The 17965-nt window shown below is 38.3% G+C and overlaps 2 protein-coding genes and 1 long non-coding RNA gene across 6 annotated transcripts in view; 2 read left to right on the top strand and 1 right to left on the bottom strand.

Annotated features, from left to right (window-relative positions):
- LOC120721550 (aminopeptidase N-like) overlaps window positions 1–3236 on the top strand; it is a 23534-nt gene extending 20298 nt beyond the window's left edge. For all 4 annotated transcript variants that reach the window (XM_040011950.1, XM_040011947.1, XM_040011949.1 and 1 more), the window contains exons 19-21: window positions 664–804; window positions 1060–1141; window positions 1270–3236. In XM_040011950.1, the coding sequence (XP_039867884.1) occupies window positions 664–804; window positions 1060–1141; window positions 1270–1422 (376 nt within the window). In that variant the 3' untranslated portion in view covers window positions 1423–3236. The remainder of the gene's footprint in view (window positions 1–663; window positions 805–1059; window positions 1142–1269) is intronic.
- Window positions 1–5875, bottom strand: part of LOC120721554 — a 14615-nt gene extending 8740 nt beyond the window's left edge. Inside the window, exons 1-2 of the long non-coding RNA XR_005693189.1 lie at window positions 5865–5875; window positions 4896–4903 (exon numbers count right to left, since the gene is read on the bottom strand). This is a non-coding gene — a long non-coding RNA (uncharacterized LOC120721554). The remainder of the gene's footprint in view (window positions 1–4895; window positions 4904–5864) is intronic.
- Window positions 3677–17965, top strand: LOC120721549 (aminopeptidase Ey-like). The gene is made up of 21 exons (XM_040011946.1): window positions 3677–5015; window positions 8371–8980; window positions 9799–9941; window positions 10239–10381; window positions 10955–11081; window positions 11164–11318; window positions 11405–11518; window positions 11632–11775; window positions 11994–12059; window positions 12179–12244; window positions 13557–13729; window positions 13858–13934; window positions 14020–14153; window positions 14234–14289; window positions 14381–14528; window positions 14720–14811; window positions 16051–16161; window positions 16377–16544; window positions 16756–16896; window positions 17443–17524; window positions 17645–17965. Exons 2-21 carry the CDS (start codon window positions 8373–8375, stop codon window positions 17801–17803), a joined length of 2907 nt encoding a protein of 968 aa, XP_039867880.1. The 5' UTR covers window positions 3677–5015; window positions 8371–8372; the 3' UTR covers window positions 17804–17965.

Raw genomic sequence — 17965 nt, 5'->3', positions numbered from 1 at the left:
ACACTGTGAACTGGTGGTGAAGAGATTCGCATCATAGCAGAAAAACAAGGGTGTCGAACTGAGCTTTCCACATTGGCTTGTACTCTATTTACCACCCATCATGGTGCTATCTAAACAGTACTATTTTAATTATATCCTCACAAACAAATAAATCCTGCTTGTGGATGCTGGCCACAAAGCATGTTTTTATCTTGTCTGGGATGAGTTTGTTTTTATGCAGTCCCATAAACTCATCAACAAATGCACGGTAATTCATTTTTAATCAGTTTGTCAGTTCGATCAGTAAGCGAGTGGGTTACACTCCCTAAGGACCCCTTTCCAAATAATGAGGGTGGCCACGCAAATTAAAGAAAGCCTTTAGCAGCCCCCCCACACCTCCAAGATATTAAGCTGTGTGTTATTGCCTATAAATGTGCTATAATTTTGTTAAATATTAATGTGGTCACAATAGAAAATAGTTCCCATATACCATTAATGCTACTTTATCTCCTGGTCTCTGGTTGTTGATTCCCTCCCTTATAGTTTAATTCAGTTTTATTTATGCAGCACTAAACTGAGCAATATCTATAGCAGGCATTGTGCAGTCACAACTTTGAACGATCTCAGATATTTTCCATTTTCCCTCGGAAATAATCGTTGTATGTGGGTATATCGTTGACTCAGGTATCTGGAGTACACACTAGACCCAACTAAGATCCGTAAGCAAGACGCCCCCTCTACCATCCAGAATATCGCCCGAAATGTTGTGGGGATGCCGCTAGCATGGAACTTCGTCAATGCTAGATGGAGTTACATCTTCCAACAGTGAGAGCTCTATCCTTTTATTTCTAAATAGTCAGTACTCACAAGCTAATTGTTAAAGACAGAAAAGAATTTTAAAAGCTGAATTTAACAGCAGGATTTAAGTAGTAATCACATTTCTTTAGGTGCAAATCCTGCTGTTTTTTTTTTTTTTTTTTCACTTACTTGCCCAGTTTGAGTTTTCAAGCATGACTACCTACCTATTACTAATTCCTTCTGCTGAACTACAGCTTTTTTTTCCCCCTTTTCTCTTTTTAGATATGGAAAAGGATCATTTTCCTTCTCTAATCTTGTCAGTGGAATCACACAGAGATTCTCTACAGAGTATGAGTTACAGGAGGTATGGAGCCAACAAAACCTCAACCACACAGAAAAACACAGAATTTCCCTTTGGGCATTTGGGAGAAAATAAATACAACGATTGCTAAATTTCTGATTTTGTCTGTTTGTATTTGCTCTTCTCTCCAGCTTAAAAGATTCAAAGAAGAAAACCTCAGTGTTGGCTTTGGTTCTGCCACCATGGCCCTAGAGCAGGCCATAGAGAAAACAACGGCTAACATGAAGTGGGTGACAGAAAACAAAGCTGAAGTGCAGCGGTGGTTTGCTCAGGAGTCCACGTGAGAACACCAAAAGCCACCACAGTCCTTTTTTCAGTACTGACAGTGATATGTAATTAATGAAAATCACTATAATCAACGGAAACAACAAACGCCTTTTCTCTTGACAAATGCAGAAGGACTGTTTAACTGTTGTCACACAGTAGCCCACTTAACATCAGCTCTAGTGCAAGGGAAGGGAAGAGACCAAGACAGCGTGTTTGTTTTCTACATATTTTACATTATAAGTTGATCCTTATCATGATTTATACTATTACCCAAGGCAGTAAATTTAATGTAGAGCAGTAGAGGCAGAGATTAATGGCAGCAATTCTACAAGTGGTTAAAATCTGTTGACGACAGCTGTTTTCATGCATGTGCTTGAACTTTCCTTGACAGACAGAGATGCATGGGAGAAATGTCTGATGTGGTGTGATCAGACATTAAACAGTCTCTATCCTACCAACTTCCTAGTACAAAGTGCATATGATGTGCGGTTGAAGCCATGGTAGAATTATACTTAAAATAAGTCACTGAATTACAGCAAGTGCTGACCACTAAACACAATAAAGTAAGAGCACATCTAAAGTTGTGTACTTCCTGTCACCTGTGAAAAAGGACAGCTTTAGACAAATGACCTCATTCACAAAATTTTAATTTTATGTTGCTCATCATCATGTGATCGTTTGCTTCCATCATGTGACATCATGTGTCACACCAACACTGTCCTCCTCCTTCCCTGCATCCATAAACCTCCTCTATGCTTTTCTTCTTCTCCTGCTGCTTGGCAGCTCTACATATTTAACATCCTTTGTCCAATATATCCACTGTCTCTCCTCTGTACATGCCCAAACCATCTCAGCCTTCCTTCTCTAACTTTACAACACCAACCAAAAATAAATGGTCGTGGAAAGAATAGTACCCATGGACACCTTTTAGGTGAAGGGTTTCAGGCATGGTTCCCTGGGAGGAGACTTGCGAACACCTTGGTAGCCCTCCTGAAGAGCTGGAGGAGGGGACTGGGGGTTTATGCTTCAGCAGCTACACTGTAACCACAGACCCATCAAAATCTATAGCCTAACCTGTGTCATAACTGGATGTGCATCTTCCCAGAAATGTAACTACACATCAGGCTGATGCAGCTCACAACTATTGAGATTGTCCAGTTCAGTGCGATTCCTCCCATGCCTTTCTGGCTACTTTTTTATGAAATTTTTTGAATTTATCAGCGAAAGAATAACATTGTGTCAATACAAGAAATAATGATGATAGCACCAATGTAAGGGCTCACAAACTTCAGCAAATTGTTGCAGGGAGATTGCTAAAACTATCTGAATGGATGTGAAGGAAGGTCCAAAGAAGTGGTTATGTTTGCCCCAGAAGCAAAGAGTGAGGGGAAAAAGTCCCAGTATTTTATTTATAGCTATAGGCTGGCGGATAGTACCACAAAAGTAAATGCCGGCAGCTACAAACTGTTTCAGGGATAAACATTTTACTAATAAAGTTTAATTTTTTTTTTTTTTTTAAACCATCATCATTCTCAAGTAGACATTTTGGAAAGGTGTGGGTTTTCTGATTTCCTCCTCAGATACTGTTGTTTTATTTTCCTTAGTTGTCAAATTCATCAGCTTTTTTACTTTCCTTACAAACACCTTCATGGCTCCTCCATGACTGGCATTGAGATAAACAATTTTCTTCCTTACAAAGAGCGGTGACAGCATACAGACAACAAGCACAAACCCTTCCATTTAAAATCATTCTGATTCTCCAGATGATTCCCCACACTTGTGTTTATCAATAAGAATCATTTGTCCTGATTCATAAGCCAGTCACACCTGTCTAGCAATCAGGCAAAGATCTCTTACCTGGATCTGATTCACAAAGGTGTATGATGAGGGCACACTCAATTACTGTGCTCCTGTTCTTTGGAACAAGCCGGCTGCTCACCTAAGATCAGTTATATCTGCGCTGACGTTCAAAGACAAACTCCAAATCTCTTTGTTCACACAGGCCTGTTTTTATTTTTATTTTATATCTCTGTGTTAAGCACACTGAGCTTACATATGTATATATTTTCCAAAGTTCATGTGTGAAAACAGCTTGCCTTTAATCCAAACTTCATGTCACATTTCAAACTGATTTCCCATGAATAAACTTGCATTTGTACCTGTTCTTGGTGTGTTTATTGCAAACGGGCAGTAACTATAGATTCCTCTTTTCTTCCCATCGTTGTTTACTGACAATTTCTGCAGCTTTTGAGTTTTTAATTGTAGTGGATGAGTTTACATTTAGAATAATAGTACATGTTTCATTACGCATTTTGGCTTTTTTAAACTTAATTATTATATTTTTAATCACCTGCCAAATCAAAATAAAAGACCTGCAAACCCTAAAGAGTTAACATAGATGAATGGAGTCGTTTTTCCCCATTGAGCAGTGACAGGTTAAAAACTTTCCCATAAAATATCTCATTAGAAACATAATAGTTCATAAGAAGGGTTGTTTTTCTAAGCTGAGCGCTTGGATGAACTTTCCCTGTCAGGATCATCTCACTGCAGGTCTAATCCTGACAATACAAGCTTGTACTTTTAGCAGCAGGAATGTAATCAGATGGAAAACGGAGTCTTTTCCAATATATTTTTAAAAGGAATCATCTGCCAGCTGCCTGAAATGCTTTTGTTACTTTTTCTGTGTAATTACAGTCTTACTGGAAGCCTCAGCATCTGTCAAAAAAAGATATACGGGATAAAGATGTCATTCTTGTTTCTACTCGTTTGAAACCAATGTTACACTTCAAGGTGAAACGATGAGCTGATGAAAGTTTTTACCAATATGTTTAACATTAACACTAAGGTTAATAAAACATTATTCACTTTCCTTTTACACTCTATTGATTTTTTTTTAACTCATATAGAGTCTGTCTGTAATGACGGTGAAGCTGCTTATATTCAATTTAATTAAATTAATTTAATTTCTTACTTGGCTTAATTTTAATTACTAAACGAGCAAAAGAACAGGACAATTTAGGATAAGAGCGGAACAAACAATGCATGCAAATAAAGACAACAACAATGATAATAATTATAATGATGATAATCATTATCTTCTTCTCATAGTCATGGTCGTCATGGCCTATGCGGTGTATTCCTGCATCTGTAATGTAGTGCATTACACAATATCTACAATATCCACACAATAAAGACTACAGATGGAAAATCGATATAATAGAACATTATAGTATTAACGTAATTGTAATAGTAATAATACCTCTATCGTGAAATACCTGGAACACAGGTGTGCTGGAGAAATGCCAGTAAACATAACACTGACCTTATCAAGACAAGACACAACAAGTCCAGAAGTATCTGCAGTTCTGGCTTTATGACATCAGTGCTTGTGTAATAGCTTCCAATGTTATTTGTACGCAGTCATTGTCGGCTCAAATCTGAGAAAGTCCCAGCTGATTCAGTAAGTATTTCCCTTTATCATCAAAATGACAGGACATACTTATTCTGGTTAAGCAGCCGCTTTGCTCAAAGTTTGGAGGACAACAAGATAGTTGGATCCACAGGTGAAAAGGAAACTGAAACCAGTGACTTGATGCTAAGTAAATTCAAGGTAAGAAAAATGTTCTACTGTTTGTGTTTCTAGCTGAAGGTTTAGAGTTACAATGTATTTTTAGTCATTTTTATGTGTGTGTGTGTGTGTGTGTGCGCGCACTTTGTTTAACCATTTCAACCGTGAAGTATGAAAAAAGCAAGACTATCCGAAGTGATATGCATCAAAAAATGTTTTTGTTTTAGTGCGAAAACTACTTTAAAATAGAAAAAGAAGGATAGAGAAAAAAGATCTTTTTCGCTTTTCTTCATAAGAGAGGGTTGAGAGTAGTGTTTGGGTTATCACTTTAGATCTCACACTTAAGACCACCCACACAGCAAAACTCATTCATAAGATGATCAAGAGAACGCTGCCAAATATCTAAACGTGAAAGATGAAAAACCTTTGAAGAACATGTCTAAACGTTTAAAAGTTTAAGGACACTTCACATTAGATGACCACCAGAACGTTTTTGAACCAAATTTAACCCCATTTTAGTCTTGATGGGTTTGTACTATCTTGACATTTTTTTTCACACATCTAGTCAACAAAAAATTGCGCTCTGAGTAAACAAGGCCCAAAGGATTGATAATCAGTTGAACTGGACTGAATTAAAGTCTTTGTAAAATCCCAAAAAGACAACTTTTAATAAACTTTAGATGTTAAAGGGCCTCTTTTTAAAGTCTATCACTGCCTGTGGCTAGAAAACAATGTCCACATATGTCTGCTACTTGGTAGGGAGAAAGATCAAAGATAAAATGTACATTTAAACAATTTATTTTGCATCATAGAAACATTGGACAGTTATCTCATTAACTGCAACGATTTGCATACTTTTCCAGAAAAATTATTTAAGCAAAGGATAGAGACAAGCACAAAACTCTCATTTCAGTTTACTGTTATATTGGAGTCAAAGCATTTTTTCTGTTCCTACATAAATCAGAAAATATTTTTGTGAGTGAAACATATTTCATATAAATCCAGCTCTAAATGATACAGTGGCTTGCAAAAGTATTCGGCCCCCTTGAACTTTCCCACATTTTGTCACAGTCACAAAGATAAATCAATTGTATTGGAATTCCACGTGAAAGTCCAATAGAGGTCTGAGGATCTGAAAACTGCCGTTCACAAACGCTGTCCATCTAATCTGACTGAGCTGGAGCTGTTTTGCAAAGAAGAATGGGCGAGGATTTCAGTCTCTAGATGTGCAAAGCTGGTAGAGACATACCCTAAAAGTCTGGCAGCTGTAATTGCAGCAAAAGGTGGTTCTACAAAGTATTGACTCAGGGGGCTGAATAATTACGCACACCCCACTTTGCAGTTATTTATTTGTAAAAAATGTTTGGAATCATGTATGATTTTCGTTCCACTTCTCACGTGTACACCACTTTGTGTTGGTCTTTCACGTGGAATTCCAACAAATTGATTCATGTTTGTGGCTGTAATGTGACAAAATGTGGAAAAGTTCAAGGGGGCCGAATGCTTTTGCAAGCCACTGTATGTACAACTTTCATATTTTAGACAAGATGGAACTTTAGGTTCATGCATGTAAACTGGAGATCTTTCACTAGTGTGAGAAAAACACTAATGTAGGGAAAATAGCCTGAAAAACTCATGAATTGTTTTGAATGCATGGGTAGCTGCTAAATATAATCCTGTATACATGTAAGATTTTGATGTGTTTCAGATTAAAAATAGTGAATCTTTTAAGAAAAAAAAGATTATTTTGCTTCGTGTTGCTCAGTGCAGAGGGGGCTGGATAATATAAATGTATATTATGTCCACAATATGATTATGAATCTACCCTAAACAGAGGCCACTGTGTGAATTTGATCTGCCTCATTGGATGGTGACAGCACGTTGCCATCCTTTGCAGATAAAACCACAACATTTTCCAGCTGACAAATATCACTAAAAGGCCAAAACCAACAATGAATTGCAATAAATATGTTAAGCTCCCTTGATTCACAGTTACAATGGATAATATTTGAACATATGGGAACCAGTTTATTAAAAAACAGTGACAGAGAAGAAAAATGATTACACTCTCACTTTCCAGAAACAACTTTCTGGTTGTGAAACTTATGGGATTTGGTGATAATAAGTAAGAAAAAATTGAAAATCGCTCAAGTTAAATAAACATGCAGCTGGACTTCTCATGCAGTGCTACTGGAGCCTTGAATGCAGAGTTTTGCCTTTTTGAGGACATACGGGAAAACATTACAAAACCGTTGTGGAATAAACACAAATGCTGTATAATATGCAGCAGTTATGAAAAGAACTGTGTGGCATATGCCTGCTCTACAGCCGCCAAATAACATGGAATAAAAATAAAGTTGTGCCTCAATGAATAGTGAATATTTTCAGATGGGGACCAGCTACCCCAACACCGATTCTGCAAGCCTTTATTCTGACTCCTGCGTTGTTAGGCCATTAGAAACAGATCCATGTGACACATTATGTCACATGGATCTGAAGCAGCTCAGATGTGACTACTAAGATTTTTGTAGATGTAATATGATATCATAATAGCTAATGTATTACAGAGAAATGTAATGTGATCACAGTACTATTTTGCTTTGCAATGCATCACCCTGTGCTGGTGGCAAAACAACCTGAATGAATGCATCCTGGGTGTGGCGTGGGTGATGTAGTAACTACGGTGGTGCTGAGCTGCTTCTCAGCACTGACTGACTCATAAACCACATCTCATTATTACAGTAAACTTTTAAAGATACATGACTCACTTACGCTGAAATGACGTTGCCAACAGTATACCTATGCTTTCTGTTTAAGTGACACTCATTTTTGCTTTTCTCCTTCTCCTTGTTGACCTAAATCCAGAAATTCAACAATATGCTGTTGAACTAATGCAAAAGGCATGTGTTTTCATTTCTAACCCTACAATTTCTCTCTTTTTTAACATCTCCAGTCACTTAGCTGGAGTAAATTTAGATTTTTCACAGCATCTTGGGAAAAAATAAAAGTTTATGGCCTTGTGTAAACCCATACTTAGCCTATTTCATTATGTAATTTTGGCTTCTTGACTTGACGTTTGAAAATTATGCACAGACACATATGCAGACAGACACATAGGAGGCTCTGCCGCAGATCTCCCACCACATAGTTTACAACACACAGAGACGAAACAGGCCAGTTTCTACAGAGGGCCTTTGTTCAGAGCCTTTATACAGATAAAAAGTTTAAAGATTAGTAGAGCTTACTCTTATCGCTGGAACTTTTTACAACTCAACATTTTTGACTTCAGGACATTTTCTCCACCCAGGAAATGAATCATTAACTTTGAATCCAGCAAGGTAGGATATAAATTACAATCACTCCCTAATTTCTGTCTTTCTCTTCTTCTCTGGTGAAGACATGGGTAAAGGCTTCTTCATCAGCAAAGTGGTGGCAGTGGTCTGCGTGGTTGTAGCCATCAGTGCTGTGGCCACCATCATAGCCCTCTCAGTTGTTTATGCTCAGGAGAAATCAAAGAATCAAGAGACTCCGGCGACTGCAACGACTGCAACGACTGCTGGACCTGGCACCCAGACCACCACACCCTCCACCCCAAAAGAGCCCTGGCAGCACTACAGACTTCCAGATTCATTTTCTCCTATCTCATACAATGTGACCCTGTGGCCCCGGCTGACTCCCAAACCTGATGGCCTCTACATCTTCAGCGGATACTCCACGGTGCTGTTCACATGCGTGAACGAGACTGACCTCATTCTCATCCACTCCAACAAGCTGAACTTCACAATGTTTGACGGATACCACGCACAGCTGAAAGCTGTGGATGGAGCCTCTGCACCCCAGCTGAAAAAGAGTTGGCTGGAGGTTCCTACTCAGTATCTGGTGATCCAGCTCAGCAGCCCTCTGCAGGCCGGCAGCACTTATGAGCTCTTCACAGAGTTTGTCGGAGAGCTGGCTGATGACCTGGGAGGATTCTACAGGAGTGAATATTATGAAGACGGCGTGCTAAAGTATGAACTTCTTTTTTTTTATTAAGCTTAAGTTCATGACATGATTCAAATGAGCAAAGTGTTGCAAGTTGGACAAGTCCTCTGCTCTTTCTAAAATTTAAATGACAGGATGTTAAACTAAGACTGTAAACATGGGGAAACAGCTAAAAGCTCACAAATTAATTTGTAATGTCAAACACGTTGCCTCATTCCCAAATTTAAGACTGTTGCATCTGAGTATTACCTAATAGCCACTCCTTAATTTTAACTGTCCTCCCACCATTAATGAAATATCAGATGTGCACTAGTTTAAAAGTAAATGGATGAATTAATACATTTAGAATAACTTTGCTTTAAATCAAACCACTGTATGTTTTCATTTTTAATCATTTTAAAAATGTAAAGATTTAATTGTGTAATCACAATCACTTTATGGTAATTTAAATATATATTTATTAAAGTGAAAACAAACAAACAAAACAAAACCGTATGTATTGTATATGATCACTTGCAGCCTAAATGGAAGCACCTTCACAGCCAGGCTATGATTCATGGACATCAACCAATGTAGTTTTAACAAAACCACTAATATTATGAAATGAAGTCAAATAAGAATTCAATACAAAACCAAGTTTTGCTTTTGGACCTCTGTAATTAAAGCTGATATGTGTAGGATTTAAAATACAAAACACTCATCTTGATAAGGATTTAAATGAAAGTCACGGTCAAGTTTGTTTTAAACTTTCCATTTAAAGAAAATCAAGTACGTCAAAAAGAATTCAACACCTGACTCGATTATGTGGATGTAATTATTACGTTCTCTCTTCTTCCACTATCAGAATTTTGGCCACGACTCAAATGCAGCCGACGGACGCGAGGAAAGCCTTCCCCTGCTTCGATGAACCAGCTATGAAAGCCGTCTTCCACATGACTCTCATTCACCCCCACGGGACTGTGGCTCTGTCTAACTCCATGAACTATGGCAAGTTCTTTTCTTGTTTAGTGTTCAGAGCAACATTTAACGTATCAGCTGTCCCCGTGTGACGACTTTAAATTAATCTCAATTACATTTTATCCGACACCAACTACAGGACGTGTAATTTTTAAGGCAAACTCACTGAAGTGGCATTTTTAGAAATACACTCTTTAAAATATTTCACTACTGTATATTTAATTGTTTAGTGTCAAATCTATCAATACCACACTCTTATCAAATGTCTATTTTCCTCTGTTTTCCTCATTTATCATTAATACGGAGCTGTCTCTGACCCCAAAACAGAACCTATAAACATCACCACTCCGGATGGTTTGAATTTAATCCAGACAAGCTTTGGACCCACAGAGATTATGTCAACCTACCTGCTGGCTTTTGTTGTGTGTGACTTTGGATTCATTCAGTCAGATCTAGGTGCAGAGGTTTTGGTGAGTATTTACTAAAGCTTTCAGTTAGAATCACAGAAACAAATGGCAACATATTATTTAATATTTTTGGTTCCTTTTAAATAGATTAAAATAAATAAATAAACTACTATCTCTGGTCTATGTTAGGCCCGATAATTCGAGTTGATCTGTGCTCATGATAGTTTGAATTAAAATTAGAGCAGTGAGGCCTCATATAAAAGATTTTAAAATATATGCAATGCTCATTTCTGCTCTGGATTCTGGTGCATAGGCTGAAATGGATAAATCATGGATGTTGAAGTAAACTATCAGAGATAATAGGTGCTATTTTCAGAGAGAATAATTGCTGCATTAGTTCTTGGAAGAAATGTATTAAACTGAAAATAATCACAGCAATACTCAGTTATTTTCACCTAAACCTGGCCTTTAATGTAATGGATTTTTTTTTTTTAAATCATGAGAGCGGCTGTTTTCCCTCTCTGTTGGACACAGTGATTCTTTGCTGCCCTCTGCTGGACTCAGAGCTCACTTCAGCTCTCAGGTCCACATCCATTTCCTTCTGTCTGGTTAATAAAGCTGTTTTCCCTTTTTCAGATCAGGATCTGGGCTCGCAGGAAGGCTATAGATGAGGGCCAGGGTGCATATGCCCTGGAGAAGACTGGACCCATACTGTCTTTCTTTGAGAAGTACTACAAAATTCCCTACCCCCTTAAAAAGTCAGGTGAGAACAAACAAATACCTAGAAAAACAACAACAAAAAGGACCATATATAATCCAAAAATGACATCTTTGATAAATTTCAGACCAGATCGCTCTGCCTGACTTCAGTGCTGGAGCCATGGAGAACTGGGGTCTGATCACCTACAGAGAGACTGCGCTCTTATACAATCCTGCAGTGTCATCTAACGGAGATAAAGAGTGGGTGGCAACAGTCATCTCCCACGAGCTGGCTCATATGGTACCTAACAAACCTTAACTGTAAATATGGTAAGACTCAAATATGTTTACAAACCAATACAGTGACATGAAGCTTTGTCCTCACAGTGGTTTGGAAACTTAGTGACCACGAAGTGGTGGAATGACTTGTGGCTTAATGAGGGATTTGCCACCTACGTCTCTTATCTTGGAGCCAACTACGCAGAGCCAGACTGGAATATGGTGAGGCTTTTGTTGTTGTTGTTGTTGTTGTAGTTTTGCGCAGAGGTCAATTTAAAATTTAATAATGCGTCTGGTTGGAACACAGTGCAAATATTTCTCCATGTCTTTTCCAGAGCGATTTAATAGTTTTGAACGAGATCATTGGTGTGATGGCTGTGGACGCTTTGGCCTCTTCCCATCCCCTCTCATCCAAAGAGGCGGACGTCATGAGACCAGAGGACATAAATGCACTGTTTGACTCCATCACATACAGCAAGGTGCAGTGTAATTTACAACAGAACTAAACTACAGTAACCCAGTGTGTTGTATTCTTCAAGCTCCACTAATCAAGTTACTGACCCAGTGTGTTGTTAGGACAACTTCATTAGGAACTTCACTTTCAGAAATATGGGTTTTTTCTTTCCCAAGAGTTTAAAAATGAGCATAACTGGACTTTTTTGGTAGTTCTTTTAACAGCTGATATGTTTCTTCACAGGGAGCTGCAGTTCTCAGGATGCTCTCCAGCTTCATCACCGAGGAGGTCTTTTCAAATGGACTCAGCGTGAGTACTGTTAATTCAACTTATAAGGTTCTGTCCACAAATCAGGATAAATGTTAATGTGCTCATATCAGTATTTTATTGACATGCATCAATCTAAGTCATTCATAATTTGTCTACAGATGTATTTGGAAGAGTTCAAATATAAAAACACAGTCTACCAAGACCTGTGGAAGAACCTGCAAACGGTAAGTTTGTAACACTTAAAAAAAATGTATTTTTTAAAATGTATTCATTCATTTGTTGGTTTATTTTATTTATTTATTTATTTATTTATTTATTTATTTATTATTATTTAAATATGAAAATATGATTTAAAAAGGAAAATGTCATATTATATTTATTTTATTATTAATTTATGTTAAGACTTATAAAAGAATAACAACAGCAAGATGTTTCCTCATATGTCCTAATATAACTGGATCAATTATCCTCTGAAGCAAATTGTGTGATGGAGCCGAGAACTATGGGTATTGTAGTGAATGGGACTATAGGGAGCATGGCTCAGTGTTAGCACTGTTGCCTCATCACAAGTGGGTCCTCGGTTCTAACCCAGTCAGAAACCTTCTGTCTAGAGTTTGTGGGTTCTTGCAGGGTTTTTTATTCCAGCAACAAACATGCATACTGCTTTTCCTTTTACATTTCTGTTAAAACAGGAGGATGTTGATTTTAAACATGGCCAAGTTTTAAAGAAAGAGGTCCATGTATGAACAACTAATCCAACTAAGCTGAAAGCTCTGGCTTCAGATTGCTTTAAACGCTCCACTTCAGTCCGTTTTTTCTTCTCTTACTTCTGAATGTTAATGAGGTTATTTCAGGCACACTCAGAGTACAGACAACCCAACAATGTCTTAATCAAAACTTTGGATTGTGTGGGGTAACCCATCAGAACAGAGTGAGTTCAAAGGCAGGGTATCCTTAAGGGTCCATTAACCCACCATATCAGTCGTGCTGTGCATAAACATTGAGAGTGCCACATCTCTGTGGTGGTTTATACCTCTGCCTATGGAAAGGTTCCTTGTTTGAAAAGAGGACAAGATACAAATGTCTTTGGAGTGTTTTGAGGGAAAGGCAAAAATCTGCCAAACTGGCTGTACTGCTGCAGTATTTGCCTGAATAACAGGTTTCGTGTGGAGCTGATGGTAGTGAAGAAGAAGTCAGATTACAAAAACTGAGAGGTGCACAGCCAAAAAAACTCCAAAATGAGGCTTGTGTGTTGCGAGTATAATGGGTCCAAAAGAGAGAGAAAACAAATTGTTTCAGACCGTGTTTCAGAACGTGAATGGCCTCCTTCCATTTCTGTATAAATAACATTAATGTTTCTACTATATTATAGCTTTCCACCCAGTTTAAATGTACTTAAAAAAATGCTGAACTAGTGACTTATACTTGAAAAAAATATCAAAAATATTCTTTGTTACTGACCATACTGAAATGTGAAAAGGAGCTGACACACAGATTGTTATACTATTATATTAATTCGGTTGTTCTTGTTATCAGGCAGTGGATAATGCTGGCATACAGCTGCCCCACTCTGTGGAAGTGATTATGAACCGGTGGATCCTACAGATGGGATTCCCAGTGGTCACCATCGACACCAGTACTGGAAAAATCTCGCAGAAGCACTTCCTGTTGAACCCAGATTCTGTGGTGGACGTACCTTCAGAGTTCAAGTATGAACCTTTTTTTCATGTTTCATGAGCACATTTTTTAACATGTTCTGATCATGTCATGTTAAAATCACCCGCTCTCTTCTCTCACCTTATTTACTTACATGTGTGTCTGGCTGATGTGGCTCCAGTTATGAGTGGTTTGTCCCTATTACCTGGATTAAGACTGGTGTAGCTAAAGATCAATACTGGCTTCTTACCAAAGAAGGTAAGATTTACTGTGTTTCGGGTCACTGTAGTTTGGCAAAGATAAATTAAAATGATTAATTCGTTTTTAATCTTCACCCAAACAGCAACAAACTCAGACATGACGATTGGTGCTAGTGAATGGTTGATAGCCAACATAGACATGAAGGGCTTTTATAGAGTAAATTATGATTCTGAAAACTGGGACCGTATCCTCACCAAGCTGAGCACCCAACATCAGGTATAACACCTAGAATACCTCTGCGTCATCTCTTAATAGCTACGATTGCCTCCAAACTAATTTTTTAATGTGCCTTTTAGGCTATTCCAGTGATCAACCGCGCTCAGATTATTGACGATGCATTTAACCTGGCAAGGTGAGGCCATGCTTTTTGATTTTATTTGATTTTTAGCAGTACTGCTAAATACTGAAATAAACAACTGAACAGCTGTATGGGTTATTTTTAGGGCGAAGATAGTCAGCACAACTCTGGCTCTGAGCACTACGAGGTTCCTCAACGCGGAATTGGAGTACATGCCCTGGCAGACGGCCACTCGCAACTTGGACTACTTCGTCCTCATGTTTGACCGCAGCGAAGTGTACGGACCCATGCAGGTTTGTAGGAAAACTTTAAGGCTCATCATCATCAGTACATCATCAATAAATTAATCCAAACAAGTTTTTGGAACAATGATGATTTGAGATTAATCGTGTAAGTTAATCATAGAAGTAGAAGAGTCAGTGGCAATCAAACGTAGATCATTTTTTCTGCACAGTAAATAAACTGTTTCATCTTCATTCCTCAGGGTTACATAAATAAAAAGGTCACCCCTCTATTTAAACACTTCGAAGAACTCACTGCCAACTGGACAAAGATCCCCGAAAAGCACACCGACCAGTAAGGATGTTAACCTGCTGCCTGTCTTTTTTACTCTTTTGAACATGTTATAAATGCCAAGAATGACAATTACATTGTAGGCTAGATAAACCGTATTATCCCAGTTGCAAAAGCCTGCAGTTTGCAAAGAATGTGCCGTCAATATCATGTAAGACACAGTACTTCACATATCTCTTGAAAGTGTTCACAACAATCATTGATCAAGTCTGCACATAATTCTTCCCTTTCTCTCCCACCACTGCATTTCTATAAACTAACCTAATCTGGTCAGTTATCATCAAGTTCGCTTTGTGTGTCCTCAATGATTTCCATTAACTTGAGCTATTAGTGCTGCAATGACCTTTTTAGCATTATCAGATCATTTTTCTTGGTGACCCAAAAGGAAATCAAATCAGCTATACTGAACTTATATTGTTAATTAGCACATATTAGCATGATGATATAATAAACCATGTGATGTGAATGTGTTAAAGACATTCTGCGTATTAGCACTGCCAGATAGCATTTAGCTTCAGTTCAATTCGATTCAGTTTTATTTAAACAGCGTCAAATCACGACAATAACGGTCTCCTCAAGGCACTTTATATTGTAAGGTAGACCCAACAGTAATACAGCAGAAAAAACCCCAGCAATCATGTAAACCCCCCCACCATGATGAAATGCTTTGGCAACTGTGGGAAGGAAGAAACCTGCCATAGAACAAGGCTCAGGCCGGGTGAGGGAAGGAAGACAGGACAAAAGACATGCTGTGGAAGAGAGCAAGAGATTAATAATAACAAATGATTAAATACAGAGAGGTGTATAAACTTATAGTGAGTGAAAAAAGGAGACTGAAGAAAGAGCTTATCTGCTTTTCTGCAGAGTATATCTGCTAGTGTGGCTACAAACTCACATTGTCTCTGCTGCTGAAAGCTACCTGGTTAGCATGACCTTGACAACTTTTACTCCTCCTGGTGTCTAAACACTGGTTGGTGGTCCCTGAATTCTCTTTTGCCACATAGCGAGGTTAACATCCACTGAGAGTGTGAAATGTGCAGCACTCCACACTCCATTATGAGTACACTAGTACTTTTGGGTACTCGCAGAGCCCTAAGTGCAGTCAGAGTTAAACACTGCATGCTCCACACTTCTAGCATTCAGAAATGTGAAATACATTTTGAGCCATGTGTCTTTGGCTATGCCTCGTCTTAGTGGATAGCGTCATTAATGTTTGCATTCTCCTGACTCGCTTACATCCAGGTACAATCAGGTGAACGCACTCTCCTGGGGCTGCAGCACAGGAGTGGAGGGTTGTAAGGAACTGACAACAGCGTGGTTCAAAGAGTGGATGGACAACCCTGATAATAACAAGTACGTTAAACAACAATTATTACTTATATTCATCCCCTTTGCTTCTTGTATAATCATATATTCTTACTTCATATGTTTGCCTACACTATAGGTATTCACTACCATACTTTAACTTTTATTAGATATACATTTCCCCAAACATTTTAGCTCTGATCTGACATTTATGATTCTGTTTTGGTCATCACCTTTTTTCCTGTCTTGTTCAAACCATCCAGGATTAGCCCCAACTTGAGGACCACAGTGTACTGCAGTGCAATTGCTGAAGGAGGAGTGGTGGAGTGGGACTTTGCCTGGGGAATGTATAAGAATGCTACCATTGCCTCGGAGGCTGAAAAACTTTTGTATGCTCTGTCCTGCACCGAAAAGCCCTGGCTGCTGAACAGGTCAGTTGCAATAGCAGCTGGGTAACGCTCTGCCCTTTCATTTGGTACTTCTTAGGTAATATAACATTTTACAGACTGGTCTGAGTGACTTTTACAACACCTTTGATGATGCATTTTGTCTTTCAGCCTCACTGTAATTGTGTTTTATCAGAATCAGAATCAGAGTCAGAATATTTTATTAATCCATATTATTATGTAAATGATCTTTCAGGTATCTGGAATACTGTCTGGTCCCAACGATGATCCGTAAGCAGGATGCCACCTTCACCATCAATTACATTGCCGGTAATCCAATTGGACAGCCCCTGGCTTGGGACTTTATTAGAGCCAACTGGGATCACATTTTCAATAAGTGAGTTTTCTCCTTATTTAATAATAATATGTATAATACTATGCATATTTTAGTAATCCTCTGTAAGGAAATTACTCTCTGCATTTAACCCATTCACTCAGTGAAGCAGTGGACAGCCACCAATCCAGCACCCGGGGAGCAGTGTGTAGGGACGGTACCTTGCTCAGGGGTACCTCAGGGTAGCCGTTCTGTAGATTTGACCCCCCATCCTTCCATTAATGGGGCGACCACTTTGCCTACTGAGCTATCCCTGCTTTACATAGCATAGCCAGTTTCCCACATGCATTGCACCCCTGAACTTTTCCAGGACTTACCTGACAAAGGACCATGTTAAAGCGCTTTAATTGTAGTTGCACTAGTTTCTAGTAGTGCAAATGCATATGACATTTCATGTGATACACACAATATTTGGCAATAGAAATTAAAAATGGATATTTCCTTGATTCTGGAGGCATATTGGGATGAACGTGCACAGCCAAAGAGCTGTTGTCATACGTAGCTGTTTGCATACTGATAAAAGCCCTCTAATGTTTGCCTTTTCTTCAGCTATGGTGGAGGATCAATGTCCTTTGGAAGACTTATTAATGGAGTGACCAAACGTTTCTCCTCTGAGTTTGAGTATAAACAGGTACATTTTCTTTTCACCTCCATATTTTCAGATAAAATTAAATAGTTGCTAACATTGCTACAATTACAGCAAATTAGTGTCAGTTTTAAATGTCCGTTTTTTCACATTCTTCCTCTATAGCTGCTGCAGTTTAAAGAAGACAACATAAACCAACTTGGCTCAGCTGCCTCATCTCTTGAGCAGGCGCTTGAGAGAACCAAGGCCAACATGGACTGGTTGGCTCTGAATAAGAAACTAGTGTTTGACTGGTTCACCAAAGAAATCTCAGGGACAGTTTGATAACTGAAACACAGTTTTCACTTTTTAAATGTAGAAAATGTTCAAATCTTTAACTTTGCTGAAAGCAAATGTATTTTTGAAATATGTATATTTTAAATGTATTGGAGATTTTTTTAATTGTAAATTTTTGATTAAAAAAGGCTTTTTAAGAATAAAAAAGGA

The sequence above is a fragment of the Simochromis diagramma genome, unplaced genomic scaffold (assembly GCF_900408965.1).
Source record: "Simochromis diagramma unplaced genomic scaffold, fSimDia1.1 OVJJ01000603.1, whole genome shotgun sequence".
In the NCBI taxonomy this organism is placed as follows: domain Eukaryota; kingdom Metazoa; phylum Chordata; class Actinopteri; order Cichliformes; family Cichlidae; genus Simochromis; species Simochromis diagramma.
The sequence above is the reverse complement of the archived record's forward strand: the minus strand, read 5'-3'. Positions and strand labels throughout refer to the sequence as shown.